Genomic DNA, 20,769 nt, shown 5'->3' on the forward strand with positions numbered 1-20,769 from the left:
AACTGTTCCAACAAGAAACACGATTCATTCAACACGGCAACAATCCCACTGATCCGTGGCCCAGTCTTATTAATCAACTGGCCACAACAATCTCAATTAACATGGGAACACACAGTCACCCATGTTCGACAATGGATGCTGAGTGGTGTGATCTGGAATACTTACACCTGCATCTACGCCTTCAAATCTGCCACAGCTGTCACCTATTCTGCTTCAGTGGCATGCCTCTGACCTGCACATTCTGTAATGCATGGACATCCAACACCCTTTAACCCACTCATGGTTTCACCATCCTCTACCCACTCTACAGATGTTCACAACAGACAAGCAAACAGCTGACTACTTTTTACATTTCTGTCTGCTGGGCCATAACAATTTGTCCTTCATGAGTGTTACTTGCATCAGTGAATTTCCCCATTGGTGGTCAATGTCTTCACAGGAAAAATTTCCCATTTGTCTTGACTACGTTTACACACATTTCTACTGTGTACATGTGCCAACCCCACCAGGCCATAACATTGTGCACTTGCTGTTGGACCTTAGTGCATTTTTTGAGCTCAAACAAAATGACATCCTCAGTGCCAACTCGCATGGATTCCGAAAACATCAGCCCTTCAAAATCTGTCTTGCATTTTGCTCACATTGCATTCTGGAAACCATGGATCAACAGTCAGGTGGATACTTTATTTTTAGATTGTTAAAACATTAATGGAAGTATGGCCATACAGTATATCAAAATTTGCTACAGGTTTGAAGGTTTCTTGGTTTAGATGATGCAGCATGTAATCTTGGATGCAGAGTCATTGACTGCAGTAAATTTTGGCATTCCTCAGGCAAGTTATAAGGGGCCAATCTGTTCATTATTAATGACCTGGTGGTCAAAGTTAATAGTAACTTCAGACTTGCCGATTACTTTCATACATCAGTTCCTTGAGGGCAAAAAACTCCTTGAAAAGACAAATTTGGCATAAAACAGGGTGAAGTGGTAGGAGTCCACTGGTGCCATTATTGCTGGAAAATGGAAGGGCAGAATGGAAGTATTCTGTCAACAAAGCATGTGTTAGATGCTGTTTCATTGGGCAGAGGCTGGTCTGCAAATGAAAATCTGAAACTAGCAGTCATTATTGAACATAACTTAAGGAAACAAAGGAAACAAGGCACAGAAATTCCATACCAAATGGGCAGTTATTTCTCACCATAAAGAAGGTATTTAGTGGTACTACAAAATCATCTTTGCATTTCTCTAGAAACATCAATGATAACTGCTTTAATATTGTCTTGGGAACTAGCTGCAAATGATGGGAAATAAGAACTTCTGGGCAGAAATTACAAAACAGGCCTACCCCTGTGACTATGATTGCTGTGAGCTCTGTCCTATGCACCCTTCTATCACCAGCTATACCAACCTTGTAACTGGCAAAACACACACTATCAAAGAGAGAGCTACCTGTGAAAGAACTCTTATGTACCAGCTGTTATGTAAACCCTGTTTGGCTGTTTACATTTGTATGACTTCCACCAAGTTATGAGTCAGGGTGGACATGGACAATAGTATGTACACTGGCTACACACAATATCTTGATGTAGAGAATGCTCTAAAACATGACAGTCATAACCTCAGTGCCTGTTTCACCACACACACCAGCTGGATTCCTCCCCCAGACACTAGCTTCTCAGAACTCCACACATGGGAAGTGGCATTACATGCGGTTCGTTGTCACCACCTGCCTGGCCTTAATTTATGTTAATCTTTTCAGTCTTGGCATTTCTTCACAGTAACTATTCCTTTCTCCAGTCCCTTTAGTTTTCTATATATCTTAATTTCCCATCTGGAAATTATCCCCCATACATATACAGGAGGAGGAGGAGATTAGTGTTTAACATCCCGTCGCCAACAAGGTCATCAGAGATGGAGCACAAGCTCGGGTGAGGGAAGGATGAGGAAAGAAATCGGCCGTGCCCTTTCAAAGGAACCATCCCGGCATTTGCCTGAAGCGATTTAGGGAAATCACGGAAAACCTAAATCAGGATGGCCGGAGACGGGTTTGAACTGTCGTCCTCCCGAATGCAAGTCCAGTGTGCTAACATACATATACAGTGTACTTAGGTTTCCACTCTTAACTCTTGCACAATATTGTGTCAGTAATCTGTGTCTTGCTTGTTACTGTATCTTTCACCTATAAGCTATTAGGTTTTCAAACCTCAGATGATGCAATCCCCAACAATGAGCTTTTCCATCTCATCTCATCCAGTAAGTTTCCCCTGACCCAGGGTTTTGGGCAACCATTCCAAACTCTCCCCAGTTCCTAAACCTTGCCAGTTCTTTTTCTTCATCCATCTTCCTTCCCCTTCAACCCTTCTGCCACAATGTTGTATATGGGTGTTTTCATGCCAATGCATAGTGAGTAGATTTTTAATCTCTCCAGTTACATTACATTTTTAAAAACATTTGTTTGGAGTGTCAACTAAATAAAAATTGTTACAAGTTTCTAACAGTCAAAGGTGGCACCATCTCATGGACCAATTTAGAAAGTACAGAACACTGTGCTTTAAAGTTACACAAGAAGCAGGCAACAGAAATACGCAAGTGCCAAACTTGCGCCAGAATTGTTACTTTATTTCACTCTCTTAGAAAAATCCACATCTTTGGAATTAGTGAAGAAGGTAGTCACACACTCTGTAGCCAACAACAAATGGCTTGGATCAGGCAGTTATTCACAAATGCTCTTATTATTTATGACTTTTACACTATGTGATCAAAAATATACACATTATCTCACATTAATATGGAGTGTGTCCACCCTTTGCCTTTATAACACTTTAAACTGACTGCAGATGCTTTCAGTGAGGTGTCTGAAGGGCTGGAGGAATGACAACCTATTCTTCTTCAGAAATCAGAGTAGGTATTGATGGACACTGGGGTCTGGAGGGAAGTCCAGTGTTCTAACTCATCCCAAAAGTGTTCCCTTGGATTCATATCAGGACTCTGGGCAGGGCAGGCCAGTCCATTTCAGGAGTGTTATTGCCCACAAACCATTGCCTCACAAATGCTGCTTTGTGACAGTGCATAGTCAAGTTGATATAATCATTGTTTCCAAATTGTTCCTTTATTGTAAGCAGTACACAATGCCATAGAACTTGATATCATCTTCCAGACTTAATCATTTTCTTCAGTGCAATAAGGGAATCACACCTTAACCACAAATAGCATCTCCATGCTGCACCAGCACCTCAGCCTGTATTTCATCCATCACGGCAGGTAACATTCCAGGCATTTGCCAAATGCCAACCGTTGCCTTGGATTGCAATAGGATGTAGTGGGAATTCCATTTTAGCGGCCTCTCCATTAATTGATCAGCCAGCTTGTTAAGTTGGGGTCCACCTATTCCCAATACCACGAAGGGCAGTGAGACTGCTTAGAGAACAATGACAGATTAAGAAATTTCCATCAAATCGAGTGCAAATATAACAAAGGCCTTGGGTAACGGCCTATGATGCTGCTATAAAAATAGTGAACTACACAGTACACATTTTTCATGACTCCTAGACTGTGTAAGGGCACAGCAAATGTTATTGACAACCTTTGAGCCATCAGCACAGATGACTTTTGGACCAGGAAATTTGCCAAGAACAGACAAGTAAATGCTGACACACAAAGGGGGTCTATTGTTTCCTTTGGTCTGTAAGACAGGTCCAGGAAATCTACATGAGGGATGGGAGATGGCTGCAAAGATGACCCGACAAAGGTTCACTGGAGGAAGGCACTGGGTAGTGAGGCAGTGTTGGTTTGCTGAATGGTCCAGAGAAAGGTAACCCTCTGCTGTGGGATGCCAGTTGAGTAATACTCTTACAGGGGGAGAGGAACTGACACCTTCAATGCAGTTGTAGCAGGCACAGAGGAGGGTCCCAGTCACAAACTGATCGATTTGGATCTTATCAAGTTGTGCGACACCCAATTCCACCCTGCACCAGGACCGACTTCGCTATGCACCCACACACACTTCTTCAAGTCTTCACCTCCCGAATTCTGTCATCCCTCTCACAGTTTGCTCCTCCACATCATCATTGTGCACTTCTCCTTCCCACACCCTGTTTCCATGCATAAACATTTGGATGTAGTGTGCATATACATGCGACTCTGTGCCTGATTATCTTCCTTTATTCAGTGTACAATGACTATGTTTAGAAGCAAATTCTAAGTGGGATGACAAAATTGCTAAAGTGAAGACTGCAAGGAAGAGTGGACAGGATCAGCGAAGTTAAGAGTACTGGGCAGGATGGAAGTAGGTGCCCAACAACTTGTTTGCCATTCAGATACATCACATTGTGATGTGTGTGCACATGCACACTCATTCGTTCTAAATGGTGCAGATAATTTCCATTACCTTAACATACTTTTATATTCTTGAACTGTTGATTTTAAATTATAAGAAATGTTAGGTGACACGATAGTCATGCATAAGACACCTCTTGCTGAAACATAACTGGGGTCATTTCAGCCTTAACTTAGTCACCACTGATAATATTTTCTTTACTATTAATAATCTAATGAGAGGAATTATTATTTTCCTCTCTTAGACATCTGTGAATTTAAGGATTACAGCTCGCCATTTGTATCTTTCTTGATCAGACACTTAACACGCCTGTAACACGTAAGTTATTCAGTAACTCCATTACTTTACTCCTTTCCTAAATTTAACCTCTATTGCAAATAACGCTAACTGGAGTTAGTTATTTCTAACAATGTGTAATTTTGCGCAAGGGAATATATGTGTACTTTTGTATAAATGTGGACGGACTGCTAAATATTATATATAAAGGAGGAGGCACATTCTTACAAACATGCCTCTTTTCACACAAGTCGGACAACAGCTACTTGCAGAATGGTAAATGTATTATAAGGCAGTAGTAGCAGTAGTCCTTCACTCCAGAGAAAGGTTTGATGCAGCCCTCCATGCTATTATATCCTGTGCAAGCTTGTTCATCTCCCAGTACCTACTGCAACCTAAATCCTTCTGAATCTGCTTAGTGTATTCATCTCTTGGTCTCCCTCTATGATTTTTACCCTCCACACTGCCCTCCAATACTAAGTTGGTGATCCCTTGATGCCTCAGAACATGTCCTATCAACTGATCCCTTCTAGTTAAGTTGTGCTACAAATTCCTCTTCTCCCCAATTCTATTCAGTACCTCTTCATTACTTACATGATCTACAAATCTAGTCTTCAGCATTCTTCTGTAGCACCACATTTCAAAAGCTTCTATTCTCTTCTTGTGCAAACTATTTATTGTCCATGTTTCACTTCCATACATGGCTACACTCCAAACACTTTCAGAAAAGACTTCCTGACAATTCTATACTCAGTGATAATTTTTTCTTCTTCAAAAACACTTTCCTTGCCATGGCCAGTCTACATTTTATATCCTGTTTACTTAAACCATTATCAGTTATTTTGCTCCCTAAATAGCAAAAGTCATCTACTACTTTAAGTGTCCCATTTCCTAATCCAATTCCCTCAGCATCACCTGATTTAATTAGACTATTTCATTATCCTTGTTTTGCTTTTGTTGATGTTCATCTTATATCCTCCTTTCAAGACACTGTCCATTGTGTTCAGCTGCTCTTCCAGGTTTTTTGCTGTCTGACAGAATTACAATGTCATCAGCAAACCTCAGACTTTATTTCTCCTCCCTGGGTTTTAATCCCTTCTTCAAATTTTCCTTTTGTTACCTTCACTGGTTGTTCAATATACAAACTGAATAACATTGGGGAGAGGCTACAACCCTGTCTCACTCCCTTCCCAACCGCTGCTTCCCTTTCATGTCCCTCAACTCTTAACTGTCATCTGGTTTCTGTACAAATTGTAAATAGCTTTTCGCTCCCTATATTTGCTCCCTGCCATCTTCAAAATTTGAAAGAGTATTCCAACCGACATTGCCAAAAGCCTTCTCTATGTCTACAGATGCTAAAACATAGGTTTGCCTTTCCTTAACCAATCTTCTAAGATAAGTCGTAGGGTCAGTATTGCCTCATGTATTAGTTTTCTACGGAATCCAAACTGATCTTCCCCAAGGTCAGCTTCTACCAGTTTTTCCATGTGTCTGCAAAGAATCATGTTAGTATTTCGAAGCCATGACTTATTAAACTGACAGTTCGGTAATTTTCACACCTGTCGACACCTATCTTTGGGATTGGAGTTGTTATATTCTTGAAGTCTGAGGGTATTTAGCCTGTCTCAGACGTCTTTCTCACCAGATGGTAAAGCTTCATCAGGGCTGGCTCTCCCAAGGCTCTAATGAAATGTTTTCTACTCCTGGGGCCTTGTTTTGACTTAGGTTTTTCAGTGCTCTGTCAAATTCTTCAAAAGTATCATATCTCCCATTTCATCTTCGTTTCTTCAATTTCCATAATATCGCCCTCAAGTGCATCTCCCTTATATAGACCCTCTGTATACTCCTTCCACCTTTCTGCTTTCCCTTCTTTGCTTAGAATTGGTTCTCCATCTGAGCTCTTGATATTCATACACATGGTTGTTCTTTTCTCCAAAGGTGTGTCTAATTTTCCTATAGGCAATATTTATCTTACCCCTAGAGATATACACCTCTACATCCTTACATCTGTTCTCTAGCCACCCCTGTTCAGTCATTTCATTTTGCACTTCCTGTCAACCTCATTTTTGAGACATTTGTATTCCTTTTCGCCTACTACATTTACTGCAGTTTTATATTTTCTCCTTTCATCAATTATGTTCTATACCTCTTCTGTTACCCAAGAGTTCTACTAGCCCTCTTCTTTTTACCTACTTGATCCTCTGCAGCCTTTACAATTTTATCTTTCAAAGCTACCCATTCTTGTCCATCATTCCCTAATGCTCTCTCTGAAACACTCTACAACTTCTGGGTCTTTTGGTTTATCCAGATCCCATCTCCTTAAATCCCCACCTTTTTGCATTTTCTTCAGTTTTAATCATAACCAATAGATTGTGGTCGAGTGCACATCTGTGACTGAAATGTCTTAAAATTTAAAACCTGGTTCCAAAATCTATCTTCCATTATATAATATCTATCTGAAACCTTCCCGTGTCTCCATGCCTCCTCCATGTATAAAACCGTCTTTCATGATTTTTAAACCAAGTAGTGTTAGCTATGATTAAGTTACACTCTGTGCAAAATTCAACCAGGTGGCTTCCTCTTTCATTCCTTATCCCCATTCCATATTCGCCTACAACTTTTCCTTCTCTTCCTTTTCCTTCTTTCAAACTCCAGTCCCCCCCATGACTTAAAATTTTTGTCTCCCTTCACTATCTGAATAATTTCTTTTATCTCTTCATACATTTCTTAAATCTCTTCGTTGTCTGTAGAGCTAGTTGGCATATAAACTTTTACTACTGTGGTAGGTGTGGGCTTCATGTATATCTAGATTACAATAATGCATTCACTATGCTGTTTTTAGTAGTTTACCTGCACTCATTCTTTTTCATTACTAAACCTATTCCTGCATTACCCTTATTTGATTTTTATTTATAACCCTCTATTCACCTGACCAGAAATCTTGTTCCTCCTGCCACCGAACTTCACTAATTCCCACGATATCTAACTATAAACTATCCATTTCCCTTTTTAAATTTTCTAAGCTCCTGCCCGATTAAGGGATCTGACCTTGCACACTCCAATCCATAGAACACCAGTTTTCTTTCTCCTGGTAATGATGTCCTCCTGCGTAGTCCCCGCCCGGAGATCCGAATGGGGGCCTATTTTACCTCCGGAATGTTTTACCCAAGAGGATGCCATCATCATTTAACCATACAGTGAAGCTGTATGTCCTCAGGAAAAATTACGGCTGTAGTTTCCCCTTGCTTTCAGCTGTTTGCAGTACCAGGATAGTAAGGCTATTTTGGTTAATGTTACAAGGCCAGATCAGTACTACAACCATTTAAAAATGGTGAAATGTGTGATTGTATCTGGTAATATTTCACAATATGTGGCCTAAGAGCTCACTTGTCCTGAACACATGAGGTAGTACCATCATAGCTGATCATCAGTTATCTGTTGAAATCCTTCAGAGAGAAAAACTAATTCTGGTAAGCTTAAAGCATTAACACAGTTGTGTTATTGGTCAACACATACATAGTAATCATAAAATTTTTAAAATACTGTGAGACTAATCTGATAAGAACTGCTGAAAACTCTTTAAAAATCACAGTGGTTTCTAATTACATACAAGGCTACAATTTTTTATTTCAGCTGCAGTACGTAGATTTACCTTCTTTGCAGGGGAAAATACACAGGAGCAGTATTATCTCTGTGCAACACATAAGTAAAATTTGATAAACATGTTATGTGGATTATCCAAACCAAATGCACCTCACATATCACTTCTGGGAAATTTTCATGTAAATCACCAATCAAAAAGCTGATACAATAAAAAATAAACTTCACTTTACTTGTGTGTATTGACTGTCTTAATAAGGATACACATGCGTAATTCATCACAGTCTCACTTCTCAACTATATTATCTTAGCATAAAAATTTTTCTTTGAAGACATGCATCCAACAAATGCAGAACAGTCTGCAGTCCGCAACTGTGTTTGGAGTGGTAAAAGTAGCACAGAATGAATGCACCTTCTTCAACTTTGGTGCTCATTTGCCACTAGAAAACTTCTGCAAACTTTCCAAAAATGCGATGTACGTATTGTGTTCATAAGCCGTGCTGAATTCCGATAACTTTTCCACAAATTCATTGGAGATACCTTTCTCCTCCAGAAGAGTCATCAGCAAGTCATATAGATACTGAAACAAAAAGTCACCATGTATCAGAAACCAACACTGAAATTAAAAGTAATAATTACAGACATTATTCCAAATAATAATGGTATCAAGTATTTATCTGACAAAGGCCTTGTTGGCCAAAAGCTCACTTTCTGACAGTCTTTCTTGTGTATCTGCAACTCATCATCTCAGTTATATGTTGAGTAGCAACTATGCTTTTCATAATGTTGTTACCACATGTAATTGCATATTTAACTACAACAGCAAAAGCTATTTGTGGGGCTTTCTTCTGGATTTTGAATTAAAATCAAGAAAGAACCTCTACAGATGTACAAATAAAGCTAGGCATTAAGGCCATATATCAACACAATAGGCCTTGAGGGGGGGGGACAAAAGAGTGAAACAACTATGGGTTGCATATCAACCCTGTACAGATGCAATTTATAAAGGAGCCTACTTACTCCAGCATATATACTGCAGGCAGCCAGACTACATCAAGCACATCTACGGTGGGGGGAGGGGGTGTAAGGCAGGACTATCAGAACAGTCAAGAGCACACACACAAAAGGGTTTGTGTTTGACAAGCTTTTGGAGCCAGTGGCTCCTCCTGGCAGAAGAATTGAAGGGGAAGGAAGAGGCATGAAAGAAAAGGACTGGATGAGTTTAGAGAAAGGGATAAATTTCAGAGAAGTCACCCAGAACCACGGGTCTGGCGAGACTTATCAGAGGGGATGAGAAGGAAAGACTGAATGTTGCAGATTGCATTGGATGAGATTTGAAAACCTGAGCTTAAAGGTGGAAGACCGAATAATATGCAAGACAGGTTATCAGTAAAACATTGTGCAGGAGTTAATAAGAGTGAAAAGCTAAGTGCATTGTACATAACAGAGGTAGGAGGGGCAGTGAAAACAAGACGGGTAGGACATTGAAAGATGTAGATAACTAAAACAGAGAAGATATGAAGACATACAGCGACAGAATAAATTAAGGTACATTAAGGCCAGGTGGGTGGTGAGACCCAAGGACATGTTGTAGCACTAATTCCCACCTGTGGATTTCTGAGAAACTGGTGTCTGGGGCAAGAATCCAAATGGTGAAGGAGGCACCGAGGTCTGACTCATGTTGTATGGCATGCTCTGCAACAGGGTATTGTGTATTGCCTGTATACACCCTCTGCCTATGCCCATTCATCCAGACTGATAACTGGGTGATAGTCATGCCAATGTAAAAGGCCAAACAATGTTTACCTAACAGATGGCATATGCCATGTATTATGTCACATGTGGCTCTCCCTTTGATAGTATGTTTTTCCAGTTACAGAGCTGAAATAGGTGGTGCTATGAAGATGCAAAGAGCAAGCCTTGCAGCGGGGACGGTCACAGGGCATGAGCCTAGGATATGGGTGCAGAAGGAGCATAGGGTCTGATGAGGATATTGCGAGGATTGGGAGAGTGACAAGCTATTCTGTGTGTGATGGGCAAAATCTCAGATAAAATAGATCTCATTTCAGGTCATTATTTTAGGAAGTCATGACATTGTCATGATAGCTGATTAATACATTCAAGAACAGGATAATACTGGGTGACAAGTGGTGTACTCCAAAGTTTTTTTGCTGAGGGATCAGCAGTACCAGGACTGGAATTGATGGCCCAGGAAATTTGCTTTTAAACTAGGCTGTTGGGATAATTACATTTGGTAAAGGCTTAAGTGAGAGTGGTGGTGGTGGTGGTGGTGGTGGTGGTGGTGTATTGCTGTAAAGAGTTTGCATCCGAACAAATAGATTTGCCTCTAATGCCAAGGTTGTATGGGAGGGAATGTTCGACATGGAAAGGATGGCAACTGGAATCTCTAAATACCTTCTCACAATTTAATTTCTCATGGTCCTATTCTGAATCCCATGCCACTTTCCTTGAATTTGATCTCATCCTCACCAAAGACCAGCTACACACTTCTGTCCACATCAAATCTACTAACAACAGTACTTACATTTTGACAGTTGTTACAATACTGTTGTAACACACACACACACACACACACACACACACACACACACACACACACACACACACACACAGATATCATAAGAAGTTCGCCTGACTGCAAAGACAAGAATTTATGAAAATTTGCCAGCAATTTCACATCACTTACTCTCTGCTTTCATTCAACTGGTTTTAAGTTATAAAATTATTACTGTACTGTTATTAGAAAATCACATAAATTACTTACGCCATCTAATATTTCTCCAGATACAGCATAGGTTTTCTCAGACCATTCTCCTTCATACAATGTAACTTCATCAATTGCAAAAATATCATCTGCAAAAACAAAGATGAGACAAGTCAATGTCAATCAAAATATAGACAAGCACATTAATAATCAGTAAAGTACATGATTTCATTTAAATTAATTTACAACAAAAATAGAAATAATGCAGAATTTTTTTCATTCAGGACAAACTGCAACACAATGGTGTATTAAAAACTCACATTGGCCCCACCTAATGGATTAAAACTTAATTTCAGATTTCACTGGCACACAAACTATGAGCCAAGTCATCAGATATGCTGAAATATATTAGATGGTAGAACAATGACAAAACATGATTAAGACAATTTCCAAGTACATCGCACCTGTGGTTTTTATCACTTAAGTCTGCCATTATTGGTGAACACCTTTTAAGAAGTTAAGTTGCAAACTAATACTAGGCATTATTAGGGGTGAGCATAAAACTTTAACTGGATCCTTCTATAGCCCACCAGAGACTCGTCTCACGATGTATCCAAAAACTTTACAGAAAACCAGTTCACTTATAAGTAAGTTCCCCACTCATACTGTATGCATTGGCAGAGAATAATCATCCCACAGTCAACTGGGAAAATTACAGTTTTGTTAGTGGTGGGTACAGTAAGATATCCTGTGAAACACTACTAAATATCTTCTCTGAAAACTAACTAGAACAGATAGATAGGAACCACACTTACAATGGAAATACATTGGGTCTAATGGCAACAAACAGACCTGACCTCTTTTGAGGATGTCCACATCGGAACTGGTATCAGTGACCGTGACGCAGTTGTGGCAACAATGGTTACCAAAGTACAAAGGACAACTAAAACAAGGGCAAAGATACGTATGTTTAATAAACCAGATAAAAACTCAGTGTCATATCTCAATCTGGAATTTTCGGCACATGGCAGGAGCAAGTATAGGAACTCTGGCACAATGCGTTGACTTCAATGACTACTGTAGCAGAATACTGTCAAGCGATCTTTCATAGAACCCAAAGAAATTCTATTCATACACAAAGGTTGTTTGTGGCACCAAAGTCTGCATTCAGTCCCTACAGACAGTCAGAAACTGAAATTGAGGATGGTAAAGCACAAGCTGGAATGCTTAATTCTGTTTTCAAATGTTCCTTTACAGAGGAAAACCCATGAGAATTGCTTATTGTGAATCAAGGGTGGTCACGAGAGTACAGAACTGAAAATTTTAATAATAAAAATGGGAACTCCAGGTTAGGAGGACAGATTGCTACTCAGTGTAAAGATAACCAGTTGAGTTGGACACAGGCACAACAAAGACTGTTACACATTAACAGTCTTCCACTAACACCTTCTTCACCAAAGAAAACACATGCACATTAACACAAAACAAGCACATCTTACACATGATCCACTACCACTGGTAGCTCTGTTCTATTCAGAGCCAAAAGCTATTATCTGCAAGTCTTTTCACTGTGCCTGTGATGATCTTTATAGTGAGTAGCAATCTAACCTTTTCATAATATTGTTAAAATTATAATTAATATGTGGTACTAAATGTTCTTTGTCACAAAGAAGTGTCAGCTTCTGCAAATCTCTGCCTGAACCACGTAAACACTGTTTTAACATCCTTTGCAGTTACGTTTGGCATAGCAGCACACAAGAAAACCATTGACTGTTGATTCAGTTGTGGTTACATACTGATTTGTAGCATAAAACATCTACATTAGGGGAAAGGGTGACAAGTGGTGAAACCAACAAAAGTGATTGCATGAAAGTAAGTATACTACCTGTTATGGCATTTATTTTAAGCAAGACTGATTTTGACAAGTGTTTTGTCAGCCATTTTTAAGATGTAATGAGTCAAAACAGATCAGTAGTTTCAATATTTCCTGCAACATATTCAATGGAGGAAAAAACTACACCTTGCTCTAACAGTATACTGAAGTGAATCAGGGTTATTTAAGTAGAGTTTGTTCATGTACTGTTTCTCCTCCAAGTATGATTGTAAGCATAATTATCTGCAGACTTTTGAGTCAATTCTAAGAAAGGATAATTTGCAGATGAACTAGTAAAAACCAGTTACTTTCCCGGCTTAAGTCCAAACACGGGCCAAGGCTAGCAACATTCCTTTAAAAAAAAAAACAGCCATCAAACAATAGTTTCAGGTAATGAATGAGACGTGAAAAAAAATGTATTTAGAGAACACACATTGAAACAATCAGTGTTCTTTGCACATTATTTGTGGTTATTTTGCCTCTTTAAAGGTTGCCTTAAATTGCTGCCATATTTCATATTTTCCTTTCCTTGGAAATTTGTGGTAACAGACTGACCTGTAACCTAGCTGAAGGCCTAGATGAGCTTATTTGTTTCAAAATGTGTGATGAAGGAATTATGGGTTCTTCATGGGAGATACACAGGACTTTTCAGAGAAATTTTGTCTGAATACGGATTGAAACTAGAAAAATAATAATGTCCCAAAATAAAAATTGATGTCCCAGAACACTAATTTTGAGAATTGAAATGGAATTTGCAGTTCAATAAGTTCCATTACAGGAAGGGACGTTTAAAGAACGCCACACACCGTCAGGTGGCTTGCGGAGTATGGATGTAGATGTAGAAAAAAGAAAAAAAAAGGGGGGGGGGGAGAGAGAGAGAGAGAGAGAGAGAGAGAGAGAGAGAGAGAGAGAGAGAGAGAGAGAGAGAGAGAGAGAGAGAGAGAGAGAGAGAGCTCAGAACCTTTATTTCCATGTGTTACTAGAACTTCCATACTGATAATGGCTAAAGAGGAATATTTGATACAAGTATTTCACTACGACCAGTGATGTACAAAACATGCAACAAATGCTGTAAGGGAAGTGGCAACTGTATTGTGATATCATCGATTTCTCTCAAACAGTCTAAACTACAGATAAGTTTGTCGCTACAACATTTTTTTTTTCCTTCTTCCCTCTCCACTGGAGTCGCCAACTTGCAAACCAACTGTCACTCTCCAACCTAACCTAGACCTCATGAAAAGCTACAAATCAGTCAACAATTTTTTTTCCATCAACTACTAACAAAAGTGAATATACGCTCACAGCAGCATTAATACTAAGATATTGATCAAAACTGAAGAATCTCGTCATATATTCCTCTTGACCCAGATACTCAATACAAAGCACACAACACACTTGTAAACCATCCTTGTGAGATGCAAGTAAAGCTTTTTCTTCCATATCACTCCTCCCCCCAAAAAGTAGTCTATGTCCTGGGCAAAGCTTATTTCTTATACTCTCAGAACCTCGCCCTGCACATAATCAGGAAAAGCTCAAGAAATACTGCTGATTTCTTATACTCTCAGAAATAACTCATGAAATAGCAGTATAACATCTGGGATTTGTGAGAGCACTGCAGCTGATACATGGTAACCGACAATTTGCATTTATAAAATGCATGCTGTTGTATAGAAAGGGAACCAATATGTATGTGATTCGGCGACTGCCTTATGGAGTTTGAAGGTTTGCAGGATGATGCGAAATGGTCAAAAAGAAGTTACGATCACATTTAACGGAGGGGCAGCATTTAATGAACATAGTATCTGACTTCTAAATACATAACTTTCAGATAGTCATTATCCAGTAATGAATAGGAATTATTTCACTACCACAGTAACGCTGCCTACTGCAGACAGTTAACAGATGAGACTGGTATGTCTATCATAAAATTTCATTTCAACCAATCCAGGCTTATCTTCTGGGATCAATCAAGTGACTATGGTTGAAGGAATAGTGAGGTGGAATTGCTTAACCAAGTTATTAAAACAGTTACCTAACAGATGAAAAACTACCAGCATATTTGCACAAACCAGTACCTTTATTACAGCAGTACTATGGCGATTTATTCAGGTTACACTCTGTTCACTTACTATAGCCCTCTTCAGAATCTTGTTGGCCAGATGTAAAAGAGCATGTGAAGCCAAGGGTCTTTGATCCACGGCGTATATCCACCTCAAAGGTTGGCTTTGATTTCATTTCCCCAAACTCTGGTTTATCCATATTAGGATTTACTTCTGGTTCAGTATCAGCGTCCACTGTGTGATTTATATTGAAATTTACTTCAATTCTGGAAAAAAAAGAAACGAAATAAGTTACCATTCTGCAATCCAAACCCTCAATAAATAATATTTTACACAATATAACAATACTGACTCTTCATCACCCAGTTTTTTGGTCATTGTTACTTCAGATTCATCCAATTTAACTTTAAAACCATCTATTTCTGTGGGGATTGTCTTCAACTTCTGCGCTTTCCTCTCATTTGCTATTTCTTCTGTAAGAAACTCCACAAGCTCTTTCTCTCCTATAAGGAAATGATGGTTTTGGAGATTAGTTCATAATTCAAAGGCAACTATCTTGCACAGTTGCTCCAGTAATCAATTTATTTCACCGTCCTTAGAATTATGGTTGAACAGAAAAGTGTGAATTTATTCCACAAATACGTTAAATAATTACAAGTAACCCAATTCTTCAAATTCTTAGCCGTGCCTCTAAGGAATCTTAACTGACTGAAAATGTGTGACGCACCTTAAAGTGATGATTTATGGAAAGTACATTACACTTTTGTATATTCGAACGTACAAAAACGAATTTCCATTTCATGTAACTTCTAAATATATACCTTTCGTATGTAGCCTTTGCATTCCACAACCACAGCTGCATAAATTACTCTGTGGAGTTTGTTTGTAGTTGGCAAGTAAACCCGTCCCGTCGGTAGAACCACCAGAACGCATATACCACAGCGTTCTTGTAAACTGCCTCGTGTTTGCATTCAAGACGCCGCATGACCGTTTCACTGGATTCAAAAGATATTTATACGAAGAGAATCCAGAAGCCGCTTTCAAAATTCCGTTCATTTTCATATTTTATTTTCAGACTACAACTGAAGATACAACTACTTCTAATCCGCGCGATTTATCCACACCTCTCATTAGCCGGCCTCCTACCACACGCTCCAGCCAAAGTGTCTTCGTATCAAATCCATCGCAAGTGCTCTTGCCAACTGAACATTCGCTCTCGGCTTCCCAAGTGGGTTCCTGTCAGTGGCACCAACATTGGATTATTTTTTTCGACAAACCAAACCCTAAAAATCTGTCAGAATGAAATATCTCCACATCTTCTTTCAAAAATAAAGAAAAATATTATTTATTTTAAAACATTATACTCATTACTTTGTTTATGCAATGAGCAAACATTTTAAAATCGATCAAAATCAGATATGTCCTTATTTTCTTGTAAATAAATAGACGAAATTAAATTTTATTTTAAACATTATAATCATACTTAGTTTACGAGACGGACAACCACTTAAAAATCCGCCCAACTCACCCTGATTATCAAATATATATTATTATATAACTACATCACATTTTAATGGAACAGTAACAAACAAATTTAAATACGCGCCATTAAATTTCGGGCATGCAACAACACACATTCAGGTTCTACCTCTAATACTGCGGCTGTATAGCGTCCAGTCGTCTTCAGAATGAGCCGACAGACAGATATCTGAACAGTATACAGCCGAAATATTTGAAAAAGAACACGAAATCATGCGCAGAACGCCCTCAATTTAAAGCAGCAGTCATTGCGCCACGAAAACGTAAATGTACTCAAATTTAAAGATATTTATCATCTATGTTGATTAAAGTAATAACAGTTCATCCGCATTGTACTCCGCCTCTTCTTCAGTTGATGTGTTGGATTGTTGGTCTCCTTGGTACACAACCATTGTGCCAATTTGTTTCAAAGCATGCTCTGGCAAGACGTATTTATGACAGCACAGTGAGAATTGCTCTTACCATACTGGTGTTAAGTCTAGTCCTGAGGAAGGTTTTCACATTGTTTAGTATTCTAAATCCTCTTTCGACCTCAACAATTGACCAAGGCAACATCAAAAGCTTCATTTCGGAACCTAAAAGCTCCTGAAATGGATTTTAGGAACTAGCGTCTTTATATGATACGATCTCTTGTCAAAGTTCTACTCTATTGTCGACATTTTTCCATTAAACAGTAGCTAATTTTGACCACTAAAAATCAGTTTTTGTCAATTCTGTGCTAGCATGATTATACTTTCTTTCACCATCCTCAAACACTGTTCTGGAGCAGTTAGACACACTCTTTGCAAAACCTTGACATTATTCTGCAGTCGCCTCTGGAGCTTCTCTGCAAAGCAAATCAGAAAATTTTCGCATCTACTGCGTAACTTTTCCGCTTTCTGCGTTAATTTTATGTTCTTTCAACATATTCACCAATGAAACCTCTACTTCATGCCCAAGATAAATATCGGGGATTTGTATTTTGTAACATGTACTGTTAGCAAATCCTCCTTATAACTGGGAACAACAATCCGCTTTGTAAGACCTACAACAAGAAGAACTAAGTCTTGCAGTAGCTTTGAACGGTCTGTTGTACTTGACTGGAATGATTTATTGACCTTTTGAGTTGGCCTAAGAAACAGAAGATAAAGCTTATAGATGGTATCAGAGTACGTACTATACAACAGTTCAGCTGTGTAGCACTCAGTCTGACATCTGGATACTTCAAAATTTGTCTGTAGTTCAAGCCACTGACTTAAAATGCGATTACCAGCAACGTCGATCGATAGCCACCTTGTGGCTGATTGGTGTATAATTTTAAGGGGTTCGGCTCCATCATTTATTTCTTTAAACAATTTCCTATACATTGCTTGTCGAGAAGAGGATTCAGAAAACCAAGAATAAGTTTCACATATTAACAACTCAAGATTCCCTGGTAGCATCTGGACAGTAAAGGACCCTGCTAACTGGACTGAAGGACAAACATGGGGGATCAATACAATATTAGGGACCTCACATTTCAGTTCCAGGTAAACCCCATTGTTAATACCCATCAACACTAAGGCATATCTGTACCAATTTCTCTCATTTGTTTAATGTCTAGAGCATAATCTGAAAGTAATAACTTTACTGCAGTAACAATACATACAGCATTCCCCTAGTCTACTTCAAGAATTCCAAAAAAGGTGGAAATATCTCTACTGTTGTTCTGAAAAATATACAATGCACACAGCGAACAATTTGGTGACGGAAATGTCTATGGATTCATCTGTAAGAAGACTGAAATGTCCATTACTAACATTGTTCTGTAGTTCTGACTTAAAAGTGCTGAAAGAGAATGTTCCTGATCAAAGCACTGCTCTTCCTACAGTGTAGCTGTAAAAGAGATTCATGGTTAGCACTTTGAAAAAATACCTGCTTAGATCTGAAAGATGATCAACGGTTCTAATTGCACAGTGATTAACTACAAACAATGTATGAGCAGCTTAAGCAGCTGCACATTCATATGTATATTTGATGGACTGAAATGGCAATGTTGACTATCGTGTACATGAAAAAGGTTCGGCTGCATTTAAATGTTTCTTACTTTTCGCATGCAGATGTAAATCTAAAAAATGCATATTCACGTTGCATTGGCAATACTTACACCGCACACTACTAGGTGCCTCAGGCACCTCTAACAACCAATTCTTTAACTGTTTATCACTTAACGACTCTTTTCTAAAATATCATACGTACCACTTGACATTCTTTGCAGACATGTTCAGTCAGTCGTAAAAACAAACAAAAAGAGCACTAGACACTAGTTGTTAAACACACAATAGCTCACTACAACTCTGTAGTCTGTATCCTGGTACGCAGCTCCCCAGTTATGATTGGTAGCAGTTGGCAACAGCCGGGAGAATTCGTGCCCTAGTGATTAGCAGATGTTCATTGCCAATAGCACACCCTACCACTAGCCAGTGTTGACTGCTCTGTTATGTCCTTTGTTGCTGAGCTGAGTTGTCTGTCGTTGCCTGTCTTTTGTTGCGCTATATTCATTGTGATTTTTACGAAAATTAGTGATGAAGACCTTGCTGGCTCATCAAGGGGCTATTTTCTACTCCATTTTGGAAAAGAAAGCCAGATATCAGGAGCTCATGGAAGCTCAAAGCACACGTTTCTGTTGCCTGCACTGGTTCATTATAGTATAAAGTGGTGAAGCTTCTTCCTCCCGCCCCCTCCCTCCTCCCCACGCAACCCATCACTCCACGCAGCATAGCTTCTCCGCTCTGCCCTTTGCCCGCAAACTCCAATCGACAGATGCCAAGTCACAATTCGTGAGAAGTACCGTACACTAATGTGTTCCGCTCACTATTCACGGCATTCACCCATAGAGCAAAGCATATTTTTGTTATTGAGCTGCTGGTGCTAGAGACATGTATCATATATTTAAAGCCAGTTTGAATCCTGGTTGTGGATGATACTTTCACTGCCAGTATTTGGCCAGCCAGAGGAGGAGAGATGGTAGTTTAAACTTCCTGATCGCCAGTTTTTGTGCCAATGTCATGGATTAAATTCCAAACCTCTCCACAATCTCTCATGAAGAGAGACAAGTGACACTGTTGATGGTGATTAGTCCATCGGATGGGGTTGTTAAACTCAGTGGCCCTCTTGATGCTTTTCGAGAGAATTACACTGTGTGCCAGCACCGAGTTTCAACCTTTCTCTCCTCATTCATAAAAACAAACACGACACTACACAGTACCATCACTCATAACAGTCATCCCCTATGTGCAAAAACATGCTCGACACTTCGTAACAGGTCGGAGGAGGGCAACGGCAAACCACCTCCACTCGGACCCTTTCCAGTATGGCGTTTCAAGATTCCTGCTTCTGCTCCCAACGCTCAGTTCATGAGTATGGGTCTCTTACTTGCCGTTGTATCTTTGCTTACTACAGGAATTAGAGCCATTTGCTACTGCATTGTGTTTGCTTTGCTCAGTTTGCCTGTCATCAGAGATGTTTGATATTATTAGTTAAAAAATGTCCATGCACATTGCTCAATTGGAAGGAAATCTAAGGAGTTAATTTCAATTCAGTTTTCGGTTATGTTGTACATATATTTAATTTGAATGAACAAATCAGAAATACAGCCCGTTTTTGCAACACACTGAGTGAAACTTAGAGTTTTAGTGCAATACATCCATGGCACAGTCTTGCAGGAGCACAAAGATTTGCATTTGTAATAGTTTTATCAAAGAAAATATTTTTTTAAAAATTAAATACAACAGAAAAAACCGTGAAAAAAGGCCCAGATGTAGACATGTCCTATTTGCGCTCGTAAATAGTATAACATGGCAAAATACTTGTTTGGGGAGAGATATTTTACCAAGTAAACAGATGATTGCGACGATTCCTGGTAACAAGAAGGAGTTACAATGACTTCGAATTTTCGACAGCAGTGTACAAGAGAGCAACATTAAGCAAAGTACAAGGTGTTTATAAATTAGTAATACGAAAGTAACCTTTAATTGTGGATAGGGTAAATATCTTACAGAAATATCTCATACAGTACTCAGTGCCGTACATCTTCAAGTTTTACCCCCGTCTAACACTCTTAGTTCCTGGCGTTCCCATTAGGTGACATACGTGAATAAGTTATTCCAGTACTTATCATGGAGTCGTATAAGGGTGCAGGGTATGCGCAGTGTTGTGTATAGCTTCATTAATCCAAATCCATTACTACAGTTCAGAGACAGTTCAAGACTTAATATCACAAGCCACCCCCTCAAAGACAAGCAGCTATTAATTGGTACAATCGCTCCACAGAAACTGGCTTTGTATCAAGTAGGATGCTGGGTCAGGGTCAGCCAGCAATCTCGGATGCAGCAACTGAATAAT

General features: G+C 39.2%; 1 protein-coding gene across 1 annotated transcript; it reads right to left on the reverse strand.

The window, feature by feature from the left end:
* Window positions 1–8,416: 8,416 nt before the first annotated feature.
* On the reverse strand, window positions 8,417–16,051 carry LOC126175952 (complement component 1 Q subcomponent-binding protein, mitochondrial). The gene is made up of 5 exons (XM_049923038.1): window positions 15,690–16,051; window positions 15,221–15,371; window positions 14,938–15,134; window positions 10,996–11,084; window positions 8,417–8,790 (listed from the first exon to the last, which is right to left on the reverse strand). The coding sequence occupies exons 1-5, from the start codon at window positions 15,928–15,930 to the stop codon at window positions 8,641–8,643; spliced, it is 828 nt and encodes a 275-aa protein (XP_049778995.1). The 5' UTR covers window positions 15,931–16,051; the 3' UTR covers window positions 8,417–8,640.
* Between the last annotated feature and the right edge of the window lie 4,718 nt (window positions 16,052–20,769).

The sequence above is a fragment of the Schistocerca cancellata genome, chromosome 1 (assembly GCF_023864275.1).
Source record: "Schistocerca cancellata isolate TAMUIC-IGC-003103 chromosome 1, iqSchCanc2.1, whole genome shotgun sequence".
Taxonomy (NCBI): Eukaryota; Metazoa; Arthropoda; class Insecta; order Orthoptera; family Acrididae; genus Schistocerca; species Schistocerca cancellata.